The sequence below is a fragment of the Terrapene carolina genome, unplaced genomic scaffold (genome assembly GCF_002925995.2).
Source record: "Terrapene carolina triunguis isolate 2854851 unplaced genomic scaffold, T_m_triunguis-2.0 Scaffold247, whole genome shotgun sequence".
In the NCBI taxonomy this organism is placed as follows: domain Eukaryota; kingdom Metazoa; phylum Chordata; order Testudines; family Emydidae; genus Terrapene; species Terrapene triunguis.
This window is the reverse complement of record NW_020664598.1, coordinates 3,729,852-3,751,648: the sequence shown is the minus strand read 5'-3', so window position 1 is coordinate 3,751,648 and position 21,797 is coordinate 3,729,852. Positions and strand designations below refer to the sequence as shown.

Here is a 21,797-nt window from a genome sequence, read left to right as displayed (position 1 = left end):
GGGGGGGGGGGTAGATGCAGTCCTATGCTGTGAGTCCCAGCAAATGGTGCTCTTGGGGATAGATCCCTAATGTGGGCCTAGGCAGGGCTGCTGGCTCCTTGGGGTGGGGGATCCCGGGGGTGGGGGGTTCTTTCTGGGAAGCCTGTTTATGGAGGAACAAGCTGCTGTATTTGCCACTCTGTCACAATGAAAGGGGAACTGACCTGCGGGGGATGTCAGAGTCACTCCTGTCTGCATGGGGCATCCGCTTTGAAATGTGGGTACTGTTGAAAAGGAGTCACTTAGGTCCCATGCATCTTTATACCAGATGATGACAAGGGGAGGTCACGTGCCCGCCCGCCCAAGCCAGAGCTGTCTGTAGCCAGGTTTAGCATCCTAGTTTGATCCAATCCATATGGACCAGATTTTCCCTTGTATCCTTATTTTCAAATGTTTCCTCTACGGGGGGGAGCTTCACCCCACAGATCCCCAAGTATAAGGGCTCTGCCCCTTACCTGCTGGGGGCTTCACCCACATTGTACAAACCTGGTGCCCATGTTAAGGAGTTGTTAATGTGCACAGGGTGCACGCTGGTGGTAGGAGGGGGGCGGGCAGCATACTCACCTAGTCCCTATGTTGGCATGTTGTCTTGAGCAGCCTCTGCCCACCATGCAGCCTTGGTGCTGGAGGTGACGAGTGGAAGCCTGGGTCACCTGGCTCCAGTTTCCATGTGTCTCTGCTTCCGTGTGGCATAGTCTGTCTCTGCAATTGGACACTCCCAGCCCAGGGAGACAGCAATAGGGATAGGATGGGCCTGCAGCTGTAATCACAGGTGGCCCGCCCCCCTGCCCCCTACCAATAGGCTGGTTGGGTTTGGGGCAGGCCGACACTGTGCTGCTGTCTGCTGTAACCTTGGGTGTAACCCAAGAGCTCAGCCCTGCGAGATGAAACAGGAGAAAGCTTCACTCAGTTGGGCCGCAAGAGATCTGGGCTTATGCGGCCAGCTGGCACCAGGTGGATGTTTCCTGGATTAATCGGAAGCTCTTGGAGTACTAAGTACCACGCCGTGGTGGAGCTGCTCCCCCCACCAGCCCCTTCCTGGGTGGAGCATGTGGCAGTTAGGGACACTCAGCAGCCTACCCCAGGCTGGCAGACCTGGTACAGATGACTCTCAGGTACAGCTCTAATATTTCCTCTTCGCCCTCTCGCCACTGCTGGCTGACCAAGTTTAGTTGCTGGCACTTGAATGGGGCAGGGGGAGCGTGTGTGTGGTGGGGGAGGCAGTAAGAGATACTGGCCTTGAGAACACAGCCGCTGAGCCGAATTCATCCCTGATGTAGCTCCCCTGAAGTCCATGGTGTTCAAGGAGGGATGGGTTTGGCCCACCTGGCTTGGTAAAACAAGGAAGAGTAGTTGCCCTGCATCAGCTGTTCCCAGTTCCAGCCCTGAAATGGGAGGAAGAACTGGTTGCGCTGCAGCAGCAGGGTGAGGTTTGGAGGGGGTGGCGGCACCTCCCCCATGGCTGTCGGTGATCTGGAATAGTATCCACACATGGCTGCATGCAGTGGGGAGGCTGGGGGAGCAGTCAGGGGGTGTTCTGTGGCAGAGAAACAAACTCCTGCATTTAAGAGACAGAAGTTTGTTCCTGGATTCTAGTACTGGCTCTGACTTGCCCTGTGGCCTTGGGCAAGTCGTGTAACATTGTGTGTTTTCCCTGTCTGCTCTGAAATGATATTTACCTCCTGCACAGCCAGGATGAGGGTTGATAAAGTTGAGCTGTTCCTGTCTTAATTAAGTGATCCGTGTTGGTGTCAAAGCATGGCCCAGGCTCTGGGGGAGTGGTGGATTTGGAATGGGTTTCACTAGTTTTGTGACCAAACTCCTTTCCAAACTGAGCCGATTCAGGGGCCATGCAAGCTTTTTTTTTTTTTTTTTTTTTTTTTATTCTCCCCCGCCTCAAACCTGCCAAATCTCTGAATAAATGTCCGCAAAGCAACTTGTGGAAACTTCCCTGGTGCATACCCACCTTTACTTCTTCAACCCCTCCTTCCCAGGCTTCCTCCTGTCCCTGTGTGAGGACCCATCCCTTCTGCTACTTGGTCCTAAATCCATGTGGGTTTGGAGGGCGGGATGCTGGACTGTCCTTGCTTGCTCACATTGTACCGTGGGGCTCCATTTCCAGTCACTGCTAGACCTGGAGTTGTGGAATCCGTGTCATTCCTGACCACCAAACTCTGCCGAGTCTCAGTCCCAGCCCAGCTGTTAACCCCCTTCTCTGTCCGTCTCTCTCCAGCCGGATCTCCTCAATTTCAAGAAGGGATGGATGTCCATACTGGATGAGCCGGGAGAGGTAAGATGGATGGTGGGTGCGTGACACCCAGAGGTCTCTCTCCTCCCCAGTCCTGTGTACACAGAGGCTTGCCTTCTACATTGTGGCTGTGTCCCTTGCTGGGGAAGGTGGAGGTGAGCTGCTGATTTAGACTCTCCCCATGGCGGCTGAACTCTGCCAAGGAGGTTCCCTGGCTCAGGTGCCTAATTTGCTGTGTGCAGTCCAGTCGCCATCACACACTTCTATCAGACTCCTCTCACTGCCCCAGACCCAGCTGATTGATAGAAAGAGGGTGGGGGGAGGTATCTTTGGAGGAGGAAGGAGACAGTTGGACTTGGAAGCTGCCCTCTGGGCAAGAGGGTCAGTAAGCAGAATACCCTTCCCTGTTCCAACACGTTTCCTCGGTAATCTAGTCTGTTCATTTCCCCCTGTCTCTCCTGTTCTGTTCCCTTCCCTTCCCCTCCCCTTCACTGTTCTGTCCGCAGTGGAAGAAACACTGGTTTGTGCTGACGGACTCGAGCCTGAGATATTACAGGGACTCCAATGCTGAGGAGGTAAGCATGGGGAGTGCACTTTGACCTCTGTGTTCTTTGCTTGGAGTGCGGGGGTGGTGGGATCCTGGAGCTGCCTTGTGCCCTTCCACCAGGAGCAAAGCACGCTCCCCTCCAGGAAGGGGACTGCAAAGGTGGCGGGGCTGCTTATATAGCTTAGCTGCAACCACTCCAGTGCCTGGGTCTGAAAAGGCATCAAGAAAATGAATGACTAGAATGTGGGACCTCAGCTCCAGCAAGGATGGGACAGATGCTCTGAGTGGGCATAGATTGAATGTGAAGTGCAGAGAATCTCATGCTTCCAGCTGGGATACAGGCGGCATTGGGGAGATGGCATGAAGTTTGCTCGGGGACACACTGGTGGTCTGGGGTTTGTTTCAGGCTGATGAGCTGGATGGTGAGATTGACCTGCGCTCCTGCACAGAAGTGACGGAATATGCCGTGCAACGCAACTATGGCTTCCAGATACACGTGAGTACCTGCAGCCATGCAAACTTGTGCTGGGCTCCTGTTGGAGCTTGCGAGCTAAGCAGAGTCAGGGCTGGTCAGTTCTTGTATGGGAGACCTCAAAGGATACCCAGGTCCGCAGGAAGCAGCTAATGCTCACCCCTCTCTAATGAACACAGTCCTCCAGGAGGATGCAAGGAGCTGCTGTGCTACTACTGTGTGTGTCCTTTTCAGATGAGCTGGCCAGCCAGGACCCTGAGTGCTTGTGGGCCCTGATCCCATGGCAATTCTGGCAAGAGCAGAGTGTTAATCCAAGAGACCTAGGCTAATTCCAACTTGGATGACTAGATTTTTGCCTCCTTCAGCTATCCCACTGAAACTGTATGGAGATGGAATTCTTATTCATTCCCTTTCTGTCCTGAAGAACTGCTGGGTATTGTTGCCGTGTGCTGTACACCTGCTACCAATAGTATCAACTTGCCTCTATTGTGATAGATGTCACAGCACACCAGCTGCTTATTCCACTGATTGTAATCCTCTCTGTTACCTTGTATTCTCCCCCATCCCTATCTGTTTGATCCACCTGTTGTATCTCATAATGTACTTAGTCCCTGCCCTGAAGATCTTACAATCTATCTTGTTCTCTGTACAGCACCGGGCACAATGGGGCCAGGGCCTCTAGGAGCTGCTGCAATACTAGTCATTCATTTCTGTGCAGAGGAATTGAGCTGTGGTGGGGGGCGGGGGGGGGGAGGGCTTGGTTCTGAAGTGATGTAGGATGCTTGGGATTAGAAGGCACTACATCGGTGCAGGAAGGGGATATATTGCAGGGTGAGGGTGGATGGAGTCATGCTGGGAGTTCCAGCTGACCTTCCCTGGTGATGAAATGACTCCAAGGGAATTTAGCCTAACAGCTGACTCAGCCCAGTGTTCTGTAGGGATGGCCGGGAGCAGATGGAATGGTATCTCATGGGCGAGGAGGGGGAGGGAGTCTAGGCATAGGCTCACTGTTGTGCTGACAGGCAAACCCCAAAGGTTTTTTCACCTTGCATGTAAAATCTGTCTTAGACAAGAGAGAGCAAACCCCAATAGCGAGAACAAACAAAACAAAAGGCAGTATTTCTTCACACAACGCACAGTCAACCTATGGAACTCCTTGCCAGAGGATGTTGTGAAGGCCAAGACTATAACAGGGTTCAAAAAAGAACTAGATAAGTTCATGGAGGTTAGGTCCATCAATGGCTATTAGCCAGGATGGGCAGATTATGTCCCTAGCCTCTGTTTGCCAGAAGCTGGGAATGGGCGACAGGGGATGGATCACTCAATGATTACCTGTTCTGTTCATTCCCTCTGGGGCACCTGGCATTGGTCACAGTCGGTAGACAGGATACTGGGCTAGATGGACCTTGGGTCTGACCCAGTACGGCTGTTCTTACGTTGTACTCCACCCAGGGGACCTATCTCCCCAGCACCCCGGGAGCGCAGATGGACACACACGACTTTAACAGAGACAGAGGAGCCGAGGGTTCTTTCATAGGGGAGGAGGATGTCTTGGAAGCTGACCTGTTAACTGGCACCTGTCTAGCGGTACCCAAGTGATTGAATTAACCTCCGCTTATGCCTTTTGAGGGCCTGTCTTTTGTTGATGTGACAGGAGAGCAGAGAGGGACTGTTAAGACCCTGCTGGTGGCTGTCCTCCGACTCTGCTCTATCGAAGGCGCACCCTGCAGTCTGGCGAGCGAGTGGGGTGTTGCCTCAATTCCAGGCTGTAGCCTGGCTATCCTGCGCTGTGGCAGCGGAGAGGGTATCGCTGCACATTGTGGGCTGAGCTCCCTTTGGTGTCTCCCTTTCAGACGAAGGACGCCACCTTCACCCTGTCAGCAATGACCTCGGGGATCCGGCGAAACTGGATTGAGGCGCTGAGGAAGAACGTGCGCCCGGTCAGCGCACCGGATGTCACAAAGTACGTATGTCTGGGAATGTGTGTTGTCCCCCCACCCCACCCATGGCTCGGACCACTTTCTGTGTCAGCACCTTGGCCACAAGCAGGCAATCCTTTCTGGGACGGGAGAAGTCTCCTCATCCTCCCCTCCCACCTTCGCATGGGAGAAGATGCTTTGCCAGTCATGCTTGCTTGCAGCAGTGATACTCGTGAGGGTATCATGGGGGTATCCAGTCTTACCGTGTCAGCGGGTGAGTGTGGGAGGAAGCTCTCTGGGGCTTTGTACTCAGGGTCCTGCTGGGTGACCCAAGGGCAGAGAACGTCTCCCAGGATCCTTTGAAGAGTCCAGGGGTGATGGCTGGCTGCTTTGCAGTGTCCCACCCTTTTCCTCCTATCATCTCACCACCAGTTGCCAGACCAAGTGCATGTCAGCACAAGAGAGTCTGAAAGAAACCGACAACACCAAGACTGGATTTGCCTTTCTCTTTGCATGCAAAAGGGGAGCAGGGCAGAGTCCCATTAGGGCAAGGAGTGGCACTAGAGCACACGGCTGGTGGGCTCTGTTCTAGAGATGAGAGCTCAAGCTCAGATCAAAATGTGTGTCCCTGGAGCTGGGCCTGGTTCTCCCCACCCTACAGGAAGTCTGTTCCCATTGCAAAGCCACTGGGACGTTTGGCGTGACAGGCTGGCTGTGCTCTGGAGGTTCCTAGGACTGGAATAGCAAGGGGTGTGGCTGCAGGGTAGGCTTGTGGTGCATTGACAGGAGTATGTGTGGGCTGTTTGCACAATGCCTGCCTGCGTGACTCCCAGCGGCCGTGTCTCTCTCTCATGCCTTCGTGCTCTGATTTTCAGGCTATCTGATTGCAATAAGGAAAACTCCTTCCGCAGCTGCGTCCCCCAGAAAGGCTCCCTAAGGTCAGAGGAGCAGTGGCCGGGCTTGGGGTCGGAGGTTATTTCCAAGGGCAGTAACCGGAAGGTGGACGGGCCGCGCCACACCTTTGACTACGTGGAGCTGTCCCCCTTGAATCAGGGGTCCCCGCAGCGGACGAGAGGCAGTTTGAGGGGAATCTCTGACCGAGTCACCAAGCACGAGGACCTGGAACGGGACCTAGCCCTCCGCTCTGAGGAGAGGCGGAAGTGGTTTGAGGCTCCTGACACCGGGGTCCTGCAGGGCGACGGCCCAGCAGGGGCCCTCTGCTGGAAAGCATGTGAGCAGGAGCTGCTGGGGCCCGCCCTGTCAGAGGACCAGCGCAGTCGGCTGAATGAAGAGATTGAGAAGAAATGGCTGGAGCTGGAACGGCTGCCACTGAAGGAGTCTAAACGCCTTCCTCTGACTGCTCTGCTGAACCAGAGCAAGGGGGGCCATGGAGACACGAGGGAGGCACTGGAGAAAGAGGTAGGAGCCATCTGTCTTTGGGGCCCCATTTCCTCCTTCCCACATTGGGAGAGGGACTCCCCTTATTCCTAGGGGCTCAGCAGGAGGTTAGGCCAAAGTGCTGGGGACGCAGGAAGCTCTTGTTACACCGTCTACTCCCACTGCCGGCCTTCCATGGGCAGGGAAAGCAGCACCATTTGCCACCTCTGGGTCAGGAGAACTCTCGCTTGCATAGCAGGTTCATAGACCCGTGCTTTGAGAAGCAGCTTGTCTGTATATCCGAGACCCCAGGCCAAATTCAGCCTTAATACAAACTGGTGAAATGCCATTGACTTAACTGGAGTTGAGCCTATTTTCACTGGGGACACCCAAACCTCTTGTCCTGGCCTTCATAACTGGGGTTTAACCTGACGAACTTAGCCCTGGCAGCAGTGAGCGTGTCACTAGTTCCGTGGGGATGGCCATGAACCCCTTACGCCAGACACTGCCAGCCTTTCTGCCTTCAGAGGAGAGCATGGCTTACACCTAGTGTGTCTTGAGGTGGGGAGGGGTCTCTTCCTCATCTCTTTCCACTGCTCATGTGCTGGGGCCTCTTTCACTGGGTTTGTCCCATTGGGTGACCACCCCTTTCCCTGGATAAAGGACACTGGCTGGGGCGCCCAGTGTTCCCTTTGATCGTCCCTCACCCCCAAACCCCTGGCTGAGGTTCGTCTGGCTGAGATACAGCTTGCTCATTCCAAATCGGAGCTGTTCCTCATGGCTGAGTCGATGTTGTTCTGGTTTCCTGGCGCAGGTCCAGTCCCTGAGGGCACAGCTGGAGTCCTGGCGTGCCCGGGGAGAGAGCCTTCGTGACACAGGAAAATCCCATGGAGATGGCCACATGCCCCAGGGATTCATCTCCCAGGTGAGGGTCAGTTGGCAGTGGGCCAGAAATCCCACATTGCCTTTGAGTCCACTCCAATCCCGACAAGGGTCGGGGGGAAGATGGGAGATTCACACCTATCCTGGCTGCGCTGCCAGAGTGTGCATTTCATTGATTAGCATTGCCATGGCAATCCAAAGTGAGCCCAGCTGCAATCAATGTTAACTATATAGTGGCTGATGGGCACTGCCAGTCCTAAAAGGGGCAGGTGCCCAAGTATGCATGCAAAGGATGGGGTGGGATCTGATGGAGCTGTCCCTTACCACTGAAGCAGGGTTCTGTTGCTTGGAGGGTTGGGACTTGCCCACCAGAACGCCCATTAACGCTGGGGAGATGGGCTTGGCTGTCATCCACCTGCCTCCTCGGTCCTGAGCCCCTTCGCTGGGAGAGAAGGGAAGTTAATGTGTATTAGGATTTCCATAGGAGGAAACTAGCTGATGATGGCACATTACAGATAAGTTCATGGAGGATAGGTCCATCAATGGCCATTAGCCAGGATGGGCAGGGATGGTGTCCCTAGCCTCTGTTTGCCAGAAGCTGGGAATGGGCAGCAGGGGATGGATCACTTGATGATAACCTGTTCATTCCCTTTGGGGCACCTGGCATTGGCCACTGTCAGAAGACACAAGACAGAATCCTGTCAGAAGACAGGATACCGGGCAAGATGGACCTTTGGTCTGACCCAGGATGGCTGTTCTTGTGTGTAGTTTGGGGCATGGTTACACTATGAAAGCCATGGAGAACACAGGTTTAGGACTCTGCTCAAATCTAGCTTGGTCCCATTTTAAGTTAGGAGACTGCCCTGCATTTCACCTGGGCCAGGAGGCACAATGTTGTAGCAGGGTCCTGCTTCACGGTAGTGTAGACCAGGGGTCGGCAACCTTTCAGAAGCGGTGTGCCGAGTCTTCATTTATTTACTTTAATTTAAGGTTTCGTGTGCCGGTAATAAATGTTAACGTTTTTTAGAAGGTCTCTCTCTATAAGTCTATATATTATATAACTAAACTATTGTTGTATGTAAAGTAAACAAGGTTTTCAAAATATTTAAGAAGCTTCATTTAAAATTAAATTAAAATGCTGATCTTACGCCACCAGCCTGCTCAGCTCGCTGCCAGCCTGGCGTTCTGTTCACCTAGGCCGGCAGCGGGCTGAGTGGGGCCTGACCTCTGAAGCCCCCCCACACCCACCCAGGTGGGGGCGTGGGGGGCTTCAGAGGGCAGGGCAGAGGGCTGGGGGTGTGTGGAGGTGCAGGGCAGAGGGCTGGAGGGGTGTGGGGGGCTTCAGAGGGCAGGGGGCTGGAGGTGGGGTGCAGGGCAGAGGGCTAGGGTACTCGGCTTGTGGGAGTGCTCCCTGCCCTCTGCCCTGAGCGGCTCATGGCAGGGGGCTGGAAGGGATATGTCCTGTTCCACCCCCTTCCTCAAGGCCCCGTCCCTACCTCTTCTCTGCCTCCTTTACCCAGGGCCGGCTTTAGCAAGGGGCTGCCGTGCGCCGGCTGGAGCTCTGGCCGAGAGGGCGGGGCCGCGGGGCTTTTGCGGAGCAGCAAGCATGCTGCCACTCCTCCCCACTCCCTTTGCAAGGGCTGGGCGCAGGGAAGGAGAGGAGGCGGGGCAGGAAAGCAGGCTGCACCACGGCTGGGGGAAGAAGCGGGGGAGCTTGGCTGCTGCAGGACGAAGCTTCTGCCTCCTGCCCCAGCAGGGGAGAGCAGTGGGCGGGGGGACTGAGTGCGGCTGGGGGTTGGAACCGCGGCAGGCAGCCGCATGCCATTCAAAATCGGCTCGCGTGCCGTGTTTGGCATGCGTGCCGTAGGTTGCCGACCCCTGGTGTAGACAGATCTTCAGTCTCTTTAAAGAGAGGGTGGTTTGGTTCAAACACATGAATGTCTCTCCATTCTGAGCTGTAACTGTCTTTGGTTTTATTTGGACATGAACCAAATGTCAGGCTATAGCCAAGACTAAAACCCGGTGGGCCACTCATCAGCCAGGTGCCACCAGGAGCCCATCAGCAGGCTCTTGTAATCGAGGTCAGCCAGCTCAGGAACAGGGATTGCTTATGTAAAGCAGTCAAGTCTTATGCAAAACACTTCCCGACTGGAGTTAACGGGTCCTTGGAGATAATCCTGGTGGTGCAACCAATTGAGTTGCCTCAAATCACAAAAAGATCATGACGCACTGAGTTGATTGCACTCCACCTTTTGTTCTCTGTGGTTATGAGCAGAGCCCGTTCAGTGGAAGAAAAGGCAGTAATGGCCTAATCCTGCAAGGCGCTGAACCTCTCATTGATGTCAGTGGGCATTAAGGGGCATAGAATCATAGGACTGCAAGGGACCTCAAGAGGTCTAGTCCAGTCCCCTGCACTCCTATCAGAACTAAGTATTATCTAGCCCAGGGGTCAGCAACCTTTTAGAAGTGGTGTGCCGTGTCTTCATTTATTCACTCTAAGTTAAGGTTTCGTGTGCCACTAATACATTTTAACGTTTTTGAAGGTCTCTTTCTATAAGTCTGTAATATATAACTAAACCATTGTTGTGTGTAAAGTAAATAAGGTTTTTAAAATGGTTAAGAAGCTTCATTTTAAATTAAGTTAAAATGCAGAACCCATTGGACCGTTGGCCAGGACCCGGGCAATGTGAGTGCCACTGCAAATCCGCTCGCGTGCTGCCTTCGGCACACGTGCCATAGGTTGCCTACCCCTGATCTAGCCCATCCCTGACAGGTGTTTGTCTAACCTGCTCTTAATCTCCCAAGATGGAGATTCCACAACCTCCGTAGGCAATTTATTCCAGTGCTTAACTACCCCGACAGTTAGGAAGTTTTTCCTGGTGTCCAACCTAAACTGCCCTTGCTGCAATTTAAGGATATGACAAGCAGCAATGTGCTCAGAGGTTAACGAGAACAATTTTTCTTCCTCCTCCTTGTAACAACCCTTTATGTACTTGAAAACAGTTATCGTGTCCCCTCTGTCTTCTCTTTTCCAGACTAAACAAACCCATTTTTTTTTCAATCTTCCCTCATGTTTTCTAGACCTTTAATCCTTTTTGTTGCTCTTCTCTGGACTCTCTCCAATTTGTCCAAATCTCTCCTGAAATGTGGTGCCCAGAACTGAACACAATACTCTAGCTGAGGCCTAATCAGCGCAGAGCAGAGCGGAAGAATTACTTCTCGTGTCTTGCTTACGAAACTCCTACTAATACTTCCGAGAATGTTTGTTTGTTTTTTTTTTTCAACAGCGTTACACTCTTGACTCATATTTTCCTTGTGTTCCACTATGACCCCGAGATCCCTTTCCACAGTACTCCTTCCTAGGCAGTCCTTTCCCATTTTCTATGTGGGGAACTGACTGTTCCTTCCTAAGTGGAGTACTTTGCATTTGTCCTTCTTGAATTTCATCCTATTTACTTCAGACCATTTCTCCAGATCATTTTGGAATTTAATCCTATCCTCCAAAACACTTGCAACCCCTCCCAGTTTGGTATCATCCGCAATCTTTATAAGTTTACTCTCTCTGCCATTATCTAATTCATTAATGAAGATATTGAACAGAACCGGAGCCAGAACTCATGGAGTGCTGCTCAGAATCTGACCCTAATTTTACCATGCTAATGTGATGCCAGTTACTCATGTAAAGTAAAAGGGGAAATCCCATTGAAGTAACCCAGTCACGTACCTTCTCTATTAGCAGCTGAAAAGACAAGATCTCCATGTTGCTGGATTATTGCAACTGATCTGTTATACCTGCCACAGTGTGGGGCAACTAATACAGCAGGTTAGAAGCGGCCCTGTGAGCTTGATAAATATTACAAGCCACAGTTCACATGGTAAAAATAGCATCTAATCAACTTCCCTCATCAGCCCTTGATATGAGATTTTGTAACTTCGAAGTCCAAACTGCCTCTCCCCTAAAGGATGGCTTTCTGTCTCCCTCCCATTAACCTGTCAATGTTTGATAGCCAATTTCTGGGCAAATCACAGGGCACCCATGTTTTGCCCCATTGAGGATCATGTTGATGGTTTGCCTGGAGTCAATGGGTTGCATTAACTCAAAGTGGATCAAAGAGCAGCTGCCCTTGCTCTAGTACCTGCTGCAGACTACAGGTCCCAGGATGCAGCGCTCTATCTTAGTGTGAGCAGCATTTCCCGAAGTGTGGGGGGTGCTCCTTTGGGTTTAGGGAGTGGAGGGGGCGGCAGGCGAAGAACTATGGAGGAGAAGCCGGCTGGCCTCTTGACTATCAGCTGAGGCTCTGAAGGACTCTTCTAAATTAAATTCTCTAGTTATGGTTTAAAAGGAGACCTTAAAAAATTACCATGCTTCACTGGTGCAGCGACTCTGCTTGAATTTGTAGAGCGCCTGAAACAGTAGCTCAGAGGCATGAACTTCATTTCAGTGAGTGCCAGTGCCAGTGAGGCTATTTTAAAGTCTGTGGTGTTAAGTCCCCCTGCACATCAGACTTGTAAAAGACAGAAGATCATATTATGAATGTCTGCTAATCTGCTTTGAGAATCCACTCTCTTTGGGGAGGGCCTTTAACAGCACATGGCTGCATTGAAGGGAGGTTGCGATTGGTTTCATTTTCCTTAACAGGCAGCTCAGCTTTCAATACTTAGGGGAATGTTTCTTTATCCCTGTCATAAAGCCAGGCACCTTGCTGCATCAGGCAGTGTGGCTTAGTGCATAAAGCACTGGACTGAAACTCGGGAGACCTAGGCTCTATTCCCTTCTCTGCCACTGATGTGCTGGGTGACCTTGGGCAAGTCACGCCCCAGTAGGTGCCTCAGTTTCCCCATATGAGAAATGGGGGATGATACTTTAGTCAAGCACTTTGAGATCTAAGGATGAAACGCCTTATTTAACATCTTTATCTTCTTAATAAGACACTTTCCTCCCTCTTGAGGGTATTCACCTCCCCTCTCTGATTCAATGTTGGTGGTGGGCCTGGGTGTCCTGTAGTGCACAGCAAATGCCAGTCCAGTCGTACAGTATCTTACAGCATCTCTGTGTCTCGGTCCCACTCCCCTTCACCTGTTTTTCTTTCTCCCCTCTTCTGCCTGACAGGAGGCATGTGAGCGCAGCTTGGCAGAGATGGAATCTCTTCACCAGCAGGTCATGACCGAGCTCCAGCGGCACCATCAGCGGGAGCTGGAGTGGCTGCGGCAGGAGAAGGAGCGGCTCCTGGCTGAGGAGGCTGCGGCCACAGCTGCAGGTAGGAGCAAGAACCCAAGCACCTAGAGGTTGGGGAGATGGCTGCCTGCTGCCCCTTGTCCCCTTTCTCCTCTTTCAAACTTTCCTGGGAGTCCACTCGCCACCTCCCCTTGAATCCCCCAGTGCTCCCTTCCCTGGAATATCTCTTGGGTCTCTCTCTAAGCTAAGGTGCGTCCCAGAACGGTGAGCCTCCAAGGTGCTCAGCACCCTCTGCTCCTGCTGGCCTCAGTGGGTGGCAGCCTCTCTGGGCTAGGCCATGTCTGTAAAGCACAAGGTCGGGCAGTGGTGCTGCAGGGAAGCAGTGTGGTCCAGGCGCTAAGACATTGCTCTGAGAGTCAGGAGACTTGGGTTCTAATCCCAGCTCTGCCGGTGACCTTGGGCAAGTCACTTCCCCTCCCAGGTTTTGAGGCAGGGGCTCTTTCTGTGTATGTACAGCACCTAGCACAATGGGGCCCTGATCTTGGCTGGGGCCTCTGCGTCACTGTAGCAGTCGTTCCCCTTTAGGCTGTGCAGTGGGATGGTTGCTGGCTGAGATCCAAATCTGAGCTAACAAGATTTCTTTGAAAAGACGGTGGGTCGAACACACTGCAACTATCTGCCCTCGTCTGTCGTGTTCTCTGCGGCCTCCTTGGCCCTGAAACTCCAAGGAGTCTGTGCTGTGTATATAGCCCCATGCTGCTAGCTATCCCTGTATGAATAGGGTCATAGGCAGCTGCCCTCCCTTTATGGGCTCAGAAGTAAGACTGGAAAGACCCCTCCCCATACCTCCTCCTTGGATAAGGGAGGTGGTGAGCAAGCAGCTCCGCTGGCTGAGGCTGGCAAGATTGTGTCTGTCTCCTTTCCCCCCCGCCCTGTTGTTGGCCAAATAGATGCCCATGTGGCTGAGTGCCCCATGCACACTGGACTTCTCTCCCTGTGCCCTTCATCCCCGTCTCCTGGGTATGAGATGGGATTCCATTTTTAACAAGCAAGACCTGACCCGGAAGCCCCTTTCTTCCCCACCACCTGTGTGTATGTTGGGAATTGGCCTTACCACAGCTAAGAGAGGGGAGTCTCTGCACAGACGCTGCAGCAGGAAGCTTCAGACTGTAGCACCGCCCATGAGCAGTGCTTGGGGCTGCCTGCTGTGGCTTGGCACGGTAGGAGTTAGCCCTGGGGAAGATGCCTGGGACAGAGTGGAGGAAGAGGAAAATTCTGAGCCGTTCCTGGAGCTGGGGTTTCTGGTAGTAGATGGGAGGGGGGAGTCCTCAGGAACTCCCTTGTTCAGTTCCCACCGCCCCCCTCTGCCAAGCTGGAGAGCGGCCGAGTCTCTCGGGACACTTAACTCCACGTCTCCTTTTCTCCTCCTCCCTAGCAATCGAAGCGCTGAAGAAGGTGCACAAGGAGGAGCTGAATAGGGAGCTGGGCAGGACACGCAGTTTCCAGCAGAGTGGGTCAGGCTCGGAAGCCCTCCGGAGACAGCACCAGTAAGGAGTCTCTGCACAGTCCCTTCTGCCCTGTTCCCTCCATGTGGCTGCTGCCCAGGCCAGGCGCTGTGCTTGCTAGGTCACTTTTAGGTAGCTCTCGCCCAGTGGGGCAAGTTGGAGGGGTGCCATTCCCTTCAACATTGGGCTGAAGGGTGGATTTTTATATTCCATCCCTCTCTGCCTTCCAGAGAGCCAGCATTAACTTCTAGCCTGCCTCCTAGTGCTGCTCCCAGGGAAGGGTGGGGGGGGTGCAATGGCCTGAGATGCTAACCGTGCAGGTGAGAGCAGGATATCCCCTCTCCACTAGACCTGAACAGGCTACTGTGCTCCCTGCTTTCTCCCATTAGATTCTTTGCTTCTTTCCTCTCCCACCTTCAGTGGGTTCCCCTCCTCTGATTACCAGATGCCCAGGGGAGGGGACCCTTCAGAGTAACAGTGGTGGCCGTGGGTGACGGCCATGTGAGTGTGGGCAGGGGCAGCAAGTGGTGTCCATAGCCAGGGTAGAGAGTGGTGTTGGTGCGAGAGTGGGCCCTGGGAGGGGGATGGGGGCATCCCATTTCTCTGAAGTAATGTTCTGAGTGGCTGTGGCAGGTTGGACGTGGACTCTCTGAAGCGGGAGCTGCAGGTTCTCTCCGAGCAGTACTCCCAGAAGTGCCTGGAAATTGGTGACCTCACAGAGAAAGCAGAAGAGCGGGAGCAGATGCTGCAGCGCTGCCAGCAGGAGGGGAAGGAGCTGCTCCGGCAGAACCAGGCAAGAGACCCACTTGCCCAGAGAGCTGAGCCTTCTGCACGGCAGGCTGGAAGATCCCAGGGGGCACATTCCCTCTGGAGCCAGAAATCCCTTAACAAATGAGCTGCGCTGTCCAAAGCGAAGTAGGAGATGGGGGCCCTTTAAGCTGGGGTTGGGGGAGGGAGAGCATCTGAGGAGGGAGCAGTATGGGCCTGGCTGGCTCTCATCTGCCTGCGGGCTCTGGTTTGTGGGTGCATGCGCACTCCCCTGATGACTCCACTCTGGTCTGCAGGAGCTGCAGACATGCCTGTCGGAAGAGATCCAGAGGTTACGGACCTTCATCACCTCGCAGGGCACAGGGGATGGGGCCTTGCACAACGGCGAGAGGAGCTCCTGTGAGCTCGAGGTAAAGAGGCCTGCTGGTGGGGTGTGCTGCTGATCCGCTTCGGCAGCAGGCATGGCACAAGCTGCAGTGCAGGAAGTTGCAACGCAAGCTTCCCCCGCTCAGCTGTGCCACTCCGTCTAGCTCTATATCTGCAGCACTTCCTGGCCTCGTGCTCCTGGCTCTTCCTTCCCCACCCCCTCCAACATTCCCTTCTGCCCTGCACTGATGCCATAATCTCTCAGCTTGGTCCCTGGAGTCTCTCTTCTTCTCCTCCTCCTCTTCACAGGTGCTGCTTCGAGTGAAGGAGAATGAACTCCGGTACCTGAAGAAAGAAGTTCAGTCTCTTAAGGACGAGCTCCAGATGATGCAAAAGGTACCATTTCCTGGGAGCTGTTCTCTCCTTCCTGGGGGCTCTTTTTATTGAGGGGAGGGGTGTAAAGACTCACTTAAGTTGGAGGCAGGAAAATGATGTGGGGAAAGCAAGGACCTGGGAAATCATTCAGAGCATGAATGCTGAGCAGGAGTGGTTTGGGTCTCCTATTTCTATTGGATTCACATTGGATTCCTGCCACTGTTGGTCATTAACCCCCAGAGCAAGGGGGGCGTGCACGCACCCAGTGTTGGGAACCCTTCTAGGTGGGGGAAAAAAACAGTGAAATCCGGCTAGAACTTCAATTTGTCTGCCTTCCTTCCCCCTACTTGACTGTGTCAGCCCACCCATGTCCAGGCCTCTCACCGGTATTCTCCCCATCTCCCTCACCACAGTGTTGACATTAGAGAAGGGCGACCTCTACTGAGGGTCCTAATGCTCCTTCCCCTGGCCAGGGTGGGCTCGCTACATGCAGTATATTTGCCATTGCTGTGTCGGCTTCTGTTCTAAATGGCCCAAACGAGGTGGCTTCCACCACTTCCTGCCTTAGGAGACTTTCAGAACTGACTGGCTCTTGCCATTAGGGGAACCTTCCTGAGATCCAGCAAATTTCCTGTTGCTCCTAGTCACACACTCCTGCACAGGCCCCTCTTCCTGGTGGCTATAGACAACTGTCTACTCCTCTAGCCCCCAACTCTTAATTCACCTGTTGCTGAATAGCTTCCAGAAACCAGCCCTACCAGTCCGCAATGACTTGTTGCTCTATAGCCGCCCGGCCTCTTGTCCCCCTCCACCTGTCTCCGAACAGCCAGTCTGAATTGATCTCTGTGGATGCCGTGCCTGTCCCATTTTGTGGGGGGTCTCTACTGGGCTCCCACTGCTTGCCTGGCTGAGGCTCAAATTGACACCTAGGTCTTGCTCTCCCTGGCTTTCCTCCTGGTGGGGGCCGCCCTCCCCTGGGATGAATACCAGGAGCTGGGTGGTGACTCCTCACCTTCCACTGCAGGATAAGAGATTTGCCTCAGGGAAGTACCAGGACGTCTATGTGGAGCTGAACAACATCAAGCTGCGCTCGGAGCGGGAGATCGAGCAGCTGAAGGAGCACCTACGCCTGGCCATGGCAGCACTGCAGGAGAAGGAGACGCTGCGCAACAGCATCAGCGAGTAGAGGTGAGCGGCCAAGGGCCACGAGCTGCACTGTGGGGTTAGCACGAGCCCGCCCACAGCAGGGATGAGTGCAGCTTACGGGGCCAGAGCACAGAGGGAGGAGGGAGTTGCAGTTCCTCCAGTACCAGGGGGCGCTCTAGGGTGAGGAAGGACTGTCCTTGTAGTGGGACCCCAGGCATAGCTCTGTTGTTGCTCGAGCCCTTTAAGTTTAGGCCAAAGTTGTTCCCACTCAGCCAAACACTCGCCCTGCACTGAGTTGCTCTGGGCCTCTCCTGACAAGGGCACTGTAAAGAGTGTGGCGGGAGGCGGGTGAAGGCAGAGGAGGGAGAGTAGATGGGGGGGGGGGCGGGTGCTGCGCTGTTCTGCTTGCTGTGTCATGTCCGCTCAGCTGTGAGTCAGGAGCGAGTGCTATTGCCTGTTTGATGCTCACTGGATCCAATCCAGTGGAAATTTTTTCCCTCTTTGTGGTTTCTCTTCCTGCTCGTGCCTCCCTGTCAGAGGCTGGTACCTCTCAGCACTGGGGAGCCCTGCTCACACTTATTGGTGGGTGATGTGGGGCATGAGAAAACTTGGTGAGGAGAGGGAGTGGTAACACCTAAGTGGTTGTCGCCCTTCCTGTGGTCGAGGGCGTGTTGCCTGCACAGCCGCCGCACAGAGAGAGGGACCAAATGCACATGTGGGAGGAGTCCCTGACCTATCCGTGCCTAACAGGGGGATCTGAATTGACCTGGGCCCACACGCCTGCAGTACAAGCAGCATCACTAGCTGGCATCTTGGGGTACAAATGACCTTCTCCTGGATTTGGGGAAGCCCCAGAGTTCTGGGGCTCAGCGACTCTGAAGTCTTTTAAACCATTTGCCGTGACTCTTTTTTCCTCCTTAGGTTTGTTTTACTCGATTCCTCACCTGTGGGGAGGTGGTGGCTGCATCCCATCCATTGACACCCCCTCGAGGAAACCAGCTCCCATGTCTTTCACCAATCCCCATCCCATGCGCCTGCGTATCTGAGCACATCGTTTGGACTGACTCCTACGTGCACCTTCTTCAGGATTTTATATGTGAAAAGATATATTTTATAGATACTTCACTTTTTTGTTTTGTGGGTGGGGAATATTTTAAATCTACAATATCTTTTAACCAGCAGCTGAAGACCGAAGAAACACAGCTGTTGCTCCTGCCTCGAGTGCTCCTTGTGGGGTGCGTCTATGGGGTCGTGAGTGGCCTTCTCCCCACTCCTCCAGCCTGCTTGGATGTGCTGGAAGGACAATGCACCATGAGACAGACGGTGGCTAGCCATACGAGAGAACCAATGTCCTGCACACGTTCCCCTGGACCCCTGAAAGCAGAGATGTTGGACAGAGCGTGCTCAAGCTGTTGGGGACTGTGCTCTCGCTCTGTGGACTGTATTGAAGGGAGGTTTCGGTCCCTGCGGGCCATGTCTCTGTCCCAGGGCAAGGCCAGTCCCCTGGAGGCTTTGGAAGAGTCTGCCTCCTGCTAACACACTCCTGAGGAGGAGCCGGGGGACTCTGCACGCGCCACTGCTGCATCCGCCGGAGCCAAACAATGAAGGCGGCAGCTGCCCTTCCGCACAGTTAATAGTTTAACTTAATAAAATCTTCAGCTATCCGAGGGGAATCTATTATAATTATTGGATTGGAGGTTGTGTCCTCATGGAGCAGGACTGTCCCTCTCCACAGCAGCCTTAACCTTCGCAGGGGGGCCTCCATCCATACCTGGCAAAGTGGGAGGCTGGGTTGCAGATTGTGCCTGAGGAGTGGGGCTCTCTTCTAGCATACCTAGAATCTGGCAGGCAGGTGGTGACTAGATTGTGAGCTAGCTGCTGGGGGGGTGTGTGTGTTGACTTGACTTCCTGCCCAACTCTGCTCCTCTGCTGCTGGCCCCCTCACCTACTTAATATCATCTAAATCCTGCTTCAAAGCTATAACGTGCCGTACACGTGCCCACATGCATCCCCAAGTCTTAGCACAGCTACACAGGAACAGGCATCACAGTTGGCCCATGGGGCAGCCAGGCCTCAATGGAGGAAGCCCTTTGTGAGTGTGAGTTATTGCTCTGCTTCTTGCTGTTTAACCCATTCAGCTCTACCTTCCTGCCTTCTTAAATGCTGCAGCCAGAAAGCGATGGTATGGAGGGCAGGGGGCCAGGTGGATTTGGGCTCCCTAGCACCAGCTGATGGAAGAACCAGTTTTCACTTTCCTGCAGACATTTCTCCTGGGTCCTGCTAGAACAGCCCCTGTGCTGGCTGCAAAAACAAAACCAGGTGAGAATTGAACTTGGAGATCAGCTGTGGAGGGCCCTGAATACAGAGACGCATGGAAATGGTCTTATGTCCCAGAACGTGCAGTTCTCCCTCCCTTTCCTGAGCTGTCTAAAATGCCGTTGTCCCATGCAATGCTCTGACAGGCATCTGTGTAGTCAAATCAGGGCTGTCAACTCTCCACCATTCAGTGGCGGTCACCTCCAACATTCCCTTATGGTTCTCGTTCACAGTCAGATCTGCCATTGAACCTACATTTGTCTCCTAGAGGGAGGATATTTTACTGCTGGCCTGGGAGTCTTGAGCCCTGCTGGTGTGAGCAGGAGGTTCTGCTTGCTCAGGGCTTTCCTACAGAGCGGGCTTGGATGCAGAGCTTTCCTCAGGGCTTGGATGCAGAGCAGGAATGCTGACCAGCAGCTCGCTCCACTAGCCTTGAGCTCGTGGATGGAGTGAAGGAGATCATTTCATACCCCTACCCCAGAAAAATCCCCAGTCTGGTTGTCCAAGGAAGTGAGAGGATCCCCCTCTGTCCAGCCTGAGAAGACAATGATAAATATCTTTCCCCACACAAGTGTAGGGTGGGGGAAGATCTACCCCACTGATTCCTCAAAAACCCCATGCCCACTTTCTTCCTGCCCGTACAGGTAAGAGTATTTTGACTAGATTTAAGTGTCCACATTTTGCCTGTTTCGTTAAACTGGTGCTGGATATTTTATTTTATTTATTTATTTGTGGGGGAGGTCACACTCTCTATTGGCACAATAACAAAAAGCAGGGAATGGGCAGGTCAAAGGACTGGTGATGGGGAAGGGGTAGAGAGGTGAAGGATGCAAACCAGAAATATGTAATTCCTCTCCTCCCTGCCCCCCAATCACTTTGGATGCTACAGATCACTTATTGGTGTGAAAAGCTGATAGATCTGATGAGGAGATGGGTGAAACCTACTGGTAACTGCTCCTCACACTTTCAGCCCACTCCGCTGTTGACCAACAGTTGAACACTTGAGCTTTTGTTCAGAAAACGGTCTCTGGTACTGTGGAAAAGCAGCACCTCAAAGTGTCCAGGCCTGCCCTGGTGCTTAGACTCCATATATCAATTGCAGGGGTGGGGTGCCACATGCTGGAACTGTGCTTAGGAATGGAACATAAGGCATTCACAATTGGAGGTAGAGGTTACATCAGTTCATGCTGAAAGAGTTGAGAGACCCTAACCAGCTAAATAGGGATCCAGACCCAGATCTCTCAATTCCTGACATCCATTGAAATCAGTGGGGCTCAAATATCTTGGTGGAGCAGGGCACAGACCTGATGCCACAAGTTCCCTGAGCCAACTCTAGTGCTCGGCTTGCTAAAAGGATAGGGTGGAGTGGCATGGACAGGATGAGACGAAAATCTAGTGCTCTCACTCAGTGGATGCGTTGCTTGGTTATAGAATGATTTGGGGTGTATCTGTGTTAGGCTTCTTCCCCCCGCTGGGTGCAGGGCTGCCTTAATCTCTCCAGATCACTTTGCAGCTTGGTTGTCTGTGTTTATCCCACTAATGTTAGTGTCATCTGCTAATTTAATTGTAGGTGAATTCACCCAAGGGTGTCAGGTGTGCAGGGAGCAGCGAGGGAAAGTTGTGCACATGTTCACTTGAATTGGTCAAAGTCTGTGGCACCTTAATTGATTCTTGGACTATGGAAACTGGTGCCTAAAGATTGTGATAAGCGTTTTGTGGGCCCCAGCTCCAATACAACAGGGTTAGCTAAAGACTTCCTTTTTGCCTGTGAAGACATCCATGTAATAGAAACCAGTGATGCAAGAGGAAGGCTGCTGAGCTGCATCCTCTTCCTCGTTTGAGGGGCTTAAAGGTAGGTCTGGATTCTGCCTGTTCTCATGCCTTTGCTTATGGGACTACATCTTGATATATTAGCCCTGCACTGCTCTCTCACAAACCAGTCTCTGGTCTTCGGAGCAGCCATCTGAAGTTCTTCTGGTGTTGAAGCAGGGCCTCCTGTGACTGACTCATTCTCTAAAAGCAGCAATCTTCTGTTTTGGGCCAGCGCTCGCTGCGGGCTCCTCAAGAAGAATGAAAGCTATTTAGCCACTGACGCAGTGTCCAAAATCACCCTTGGCTCATCTCGCTCCAACTGCTCCTCCAGCTCCTTCCCCTGCCCCCACCCAGCCCTCTTTTCCTGCCACTAGGTTTGATAGAGCAGGCGTGGGACAGGGAAGGGGAGATCTGTTTCAGGCAGAGCTAGGTCTAGCAGATGCCAGGGAACTTTTGTACCTTGAGCTTGTAACTTATCTTCCTGGCTGGAGGAGGCTGGCCCTATTAAGTGCAGTAACAACAAATAACTGGCTGATCCAAGGTCCATCCTGTTGGGACTCTTAACTCCTCTTCCCCCTACCCCCACCCTTCGTGCTCTGCAGCGAAGTCAACAAGAAAACAACATATCGTCCCAAGCCCACGTGCTGACATCCTAAGCAGGAATGTGGTCATTCCTGAAGAATGTTGGCATGTTAAATAAGGAGATCCTAAGTGGGTTTTCAGTGTAATTGATGATCAGCTCTGCTGTGCTTAGAGAAAGTGGGAGGCCTGGAGTGGCTGGGATAGCAAAGAGTTTTATCAAAGTCCACTAGATTCAGCCTTGAGGAGGCCATTCTGATCTAGTCCAGC

At 53.1% G+C, this 21,797-nt stretch overlaps 1 protein-coding gene across 2 annotated transcripts in view; it reads left to right on the top strand.

Annotated features, from left to right (window-relative positions):
• TRIOBP (TRIO and F-actin binding protein) overlaps positions 1-18,487 on the top strand; it is a 24,492-nt gene extending 6,005 nt beyond the window's left edge. Inside the window, exons 1-14 of one of the 2 annotated variants that reach the window (XM_026657543.2) lie at positions 930-1,154; positions 2,273-2,329; positions 2,794-2,862; positions 3,241-3,330; positions 5,160-5,269; positions 6,101-6,644; positions 7,417-7,527; positions 12,595-12,742; positions 14,096-14,207; positions 14,799-14,958; positions 15,230-15,343; positions 15,609-15,695; positions 16,699-16,862; positions 17,742-18,487. In XM_026657543.2, the coding sequence (XP_026513328.1) occupies positions 1,089-1,154; positions 2,273-2,329; positions 2,794-2,862; positions 3,241-3,330; positions 5,160-5,269; positions 6,101-6,644; positions 7,417-7,527; positions 12,595-12,742; positions 14,096-14,207; positions 14,799-14,958; positions 15,230-15,343; positions 15,609-15,695; positions 16,699-16,860 (1,830 nt within the window). In that variant the 5' untranslated portion in view covers positions 930-1,088 and the 3' untranslated portion in view covers positions 16,861-16,862; positions 17,742-18,487. Of the gene's footprint in view, positions 1-929; positions 1,155-2,272; positions 2,330-2,793; positions 2,863-3,240; positions 3,331-5,159; positions 5,270-6,100; positions 6,645-7,416; positions 7,528-12,594; positions 12,743-14,095; positions 14,208-14,798; positions 14,959-15,229; positions 15,344-15,608; positions 15,696-16,698; positions 16,863-17,741 lie in introns of those variants that run through there. The other variant, XM_026657544.2, reaches the window with a different exon arrangement.
• Positions 18,488-21,797: the final 3,310 nt, after the last annotated feature.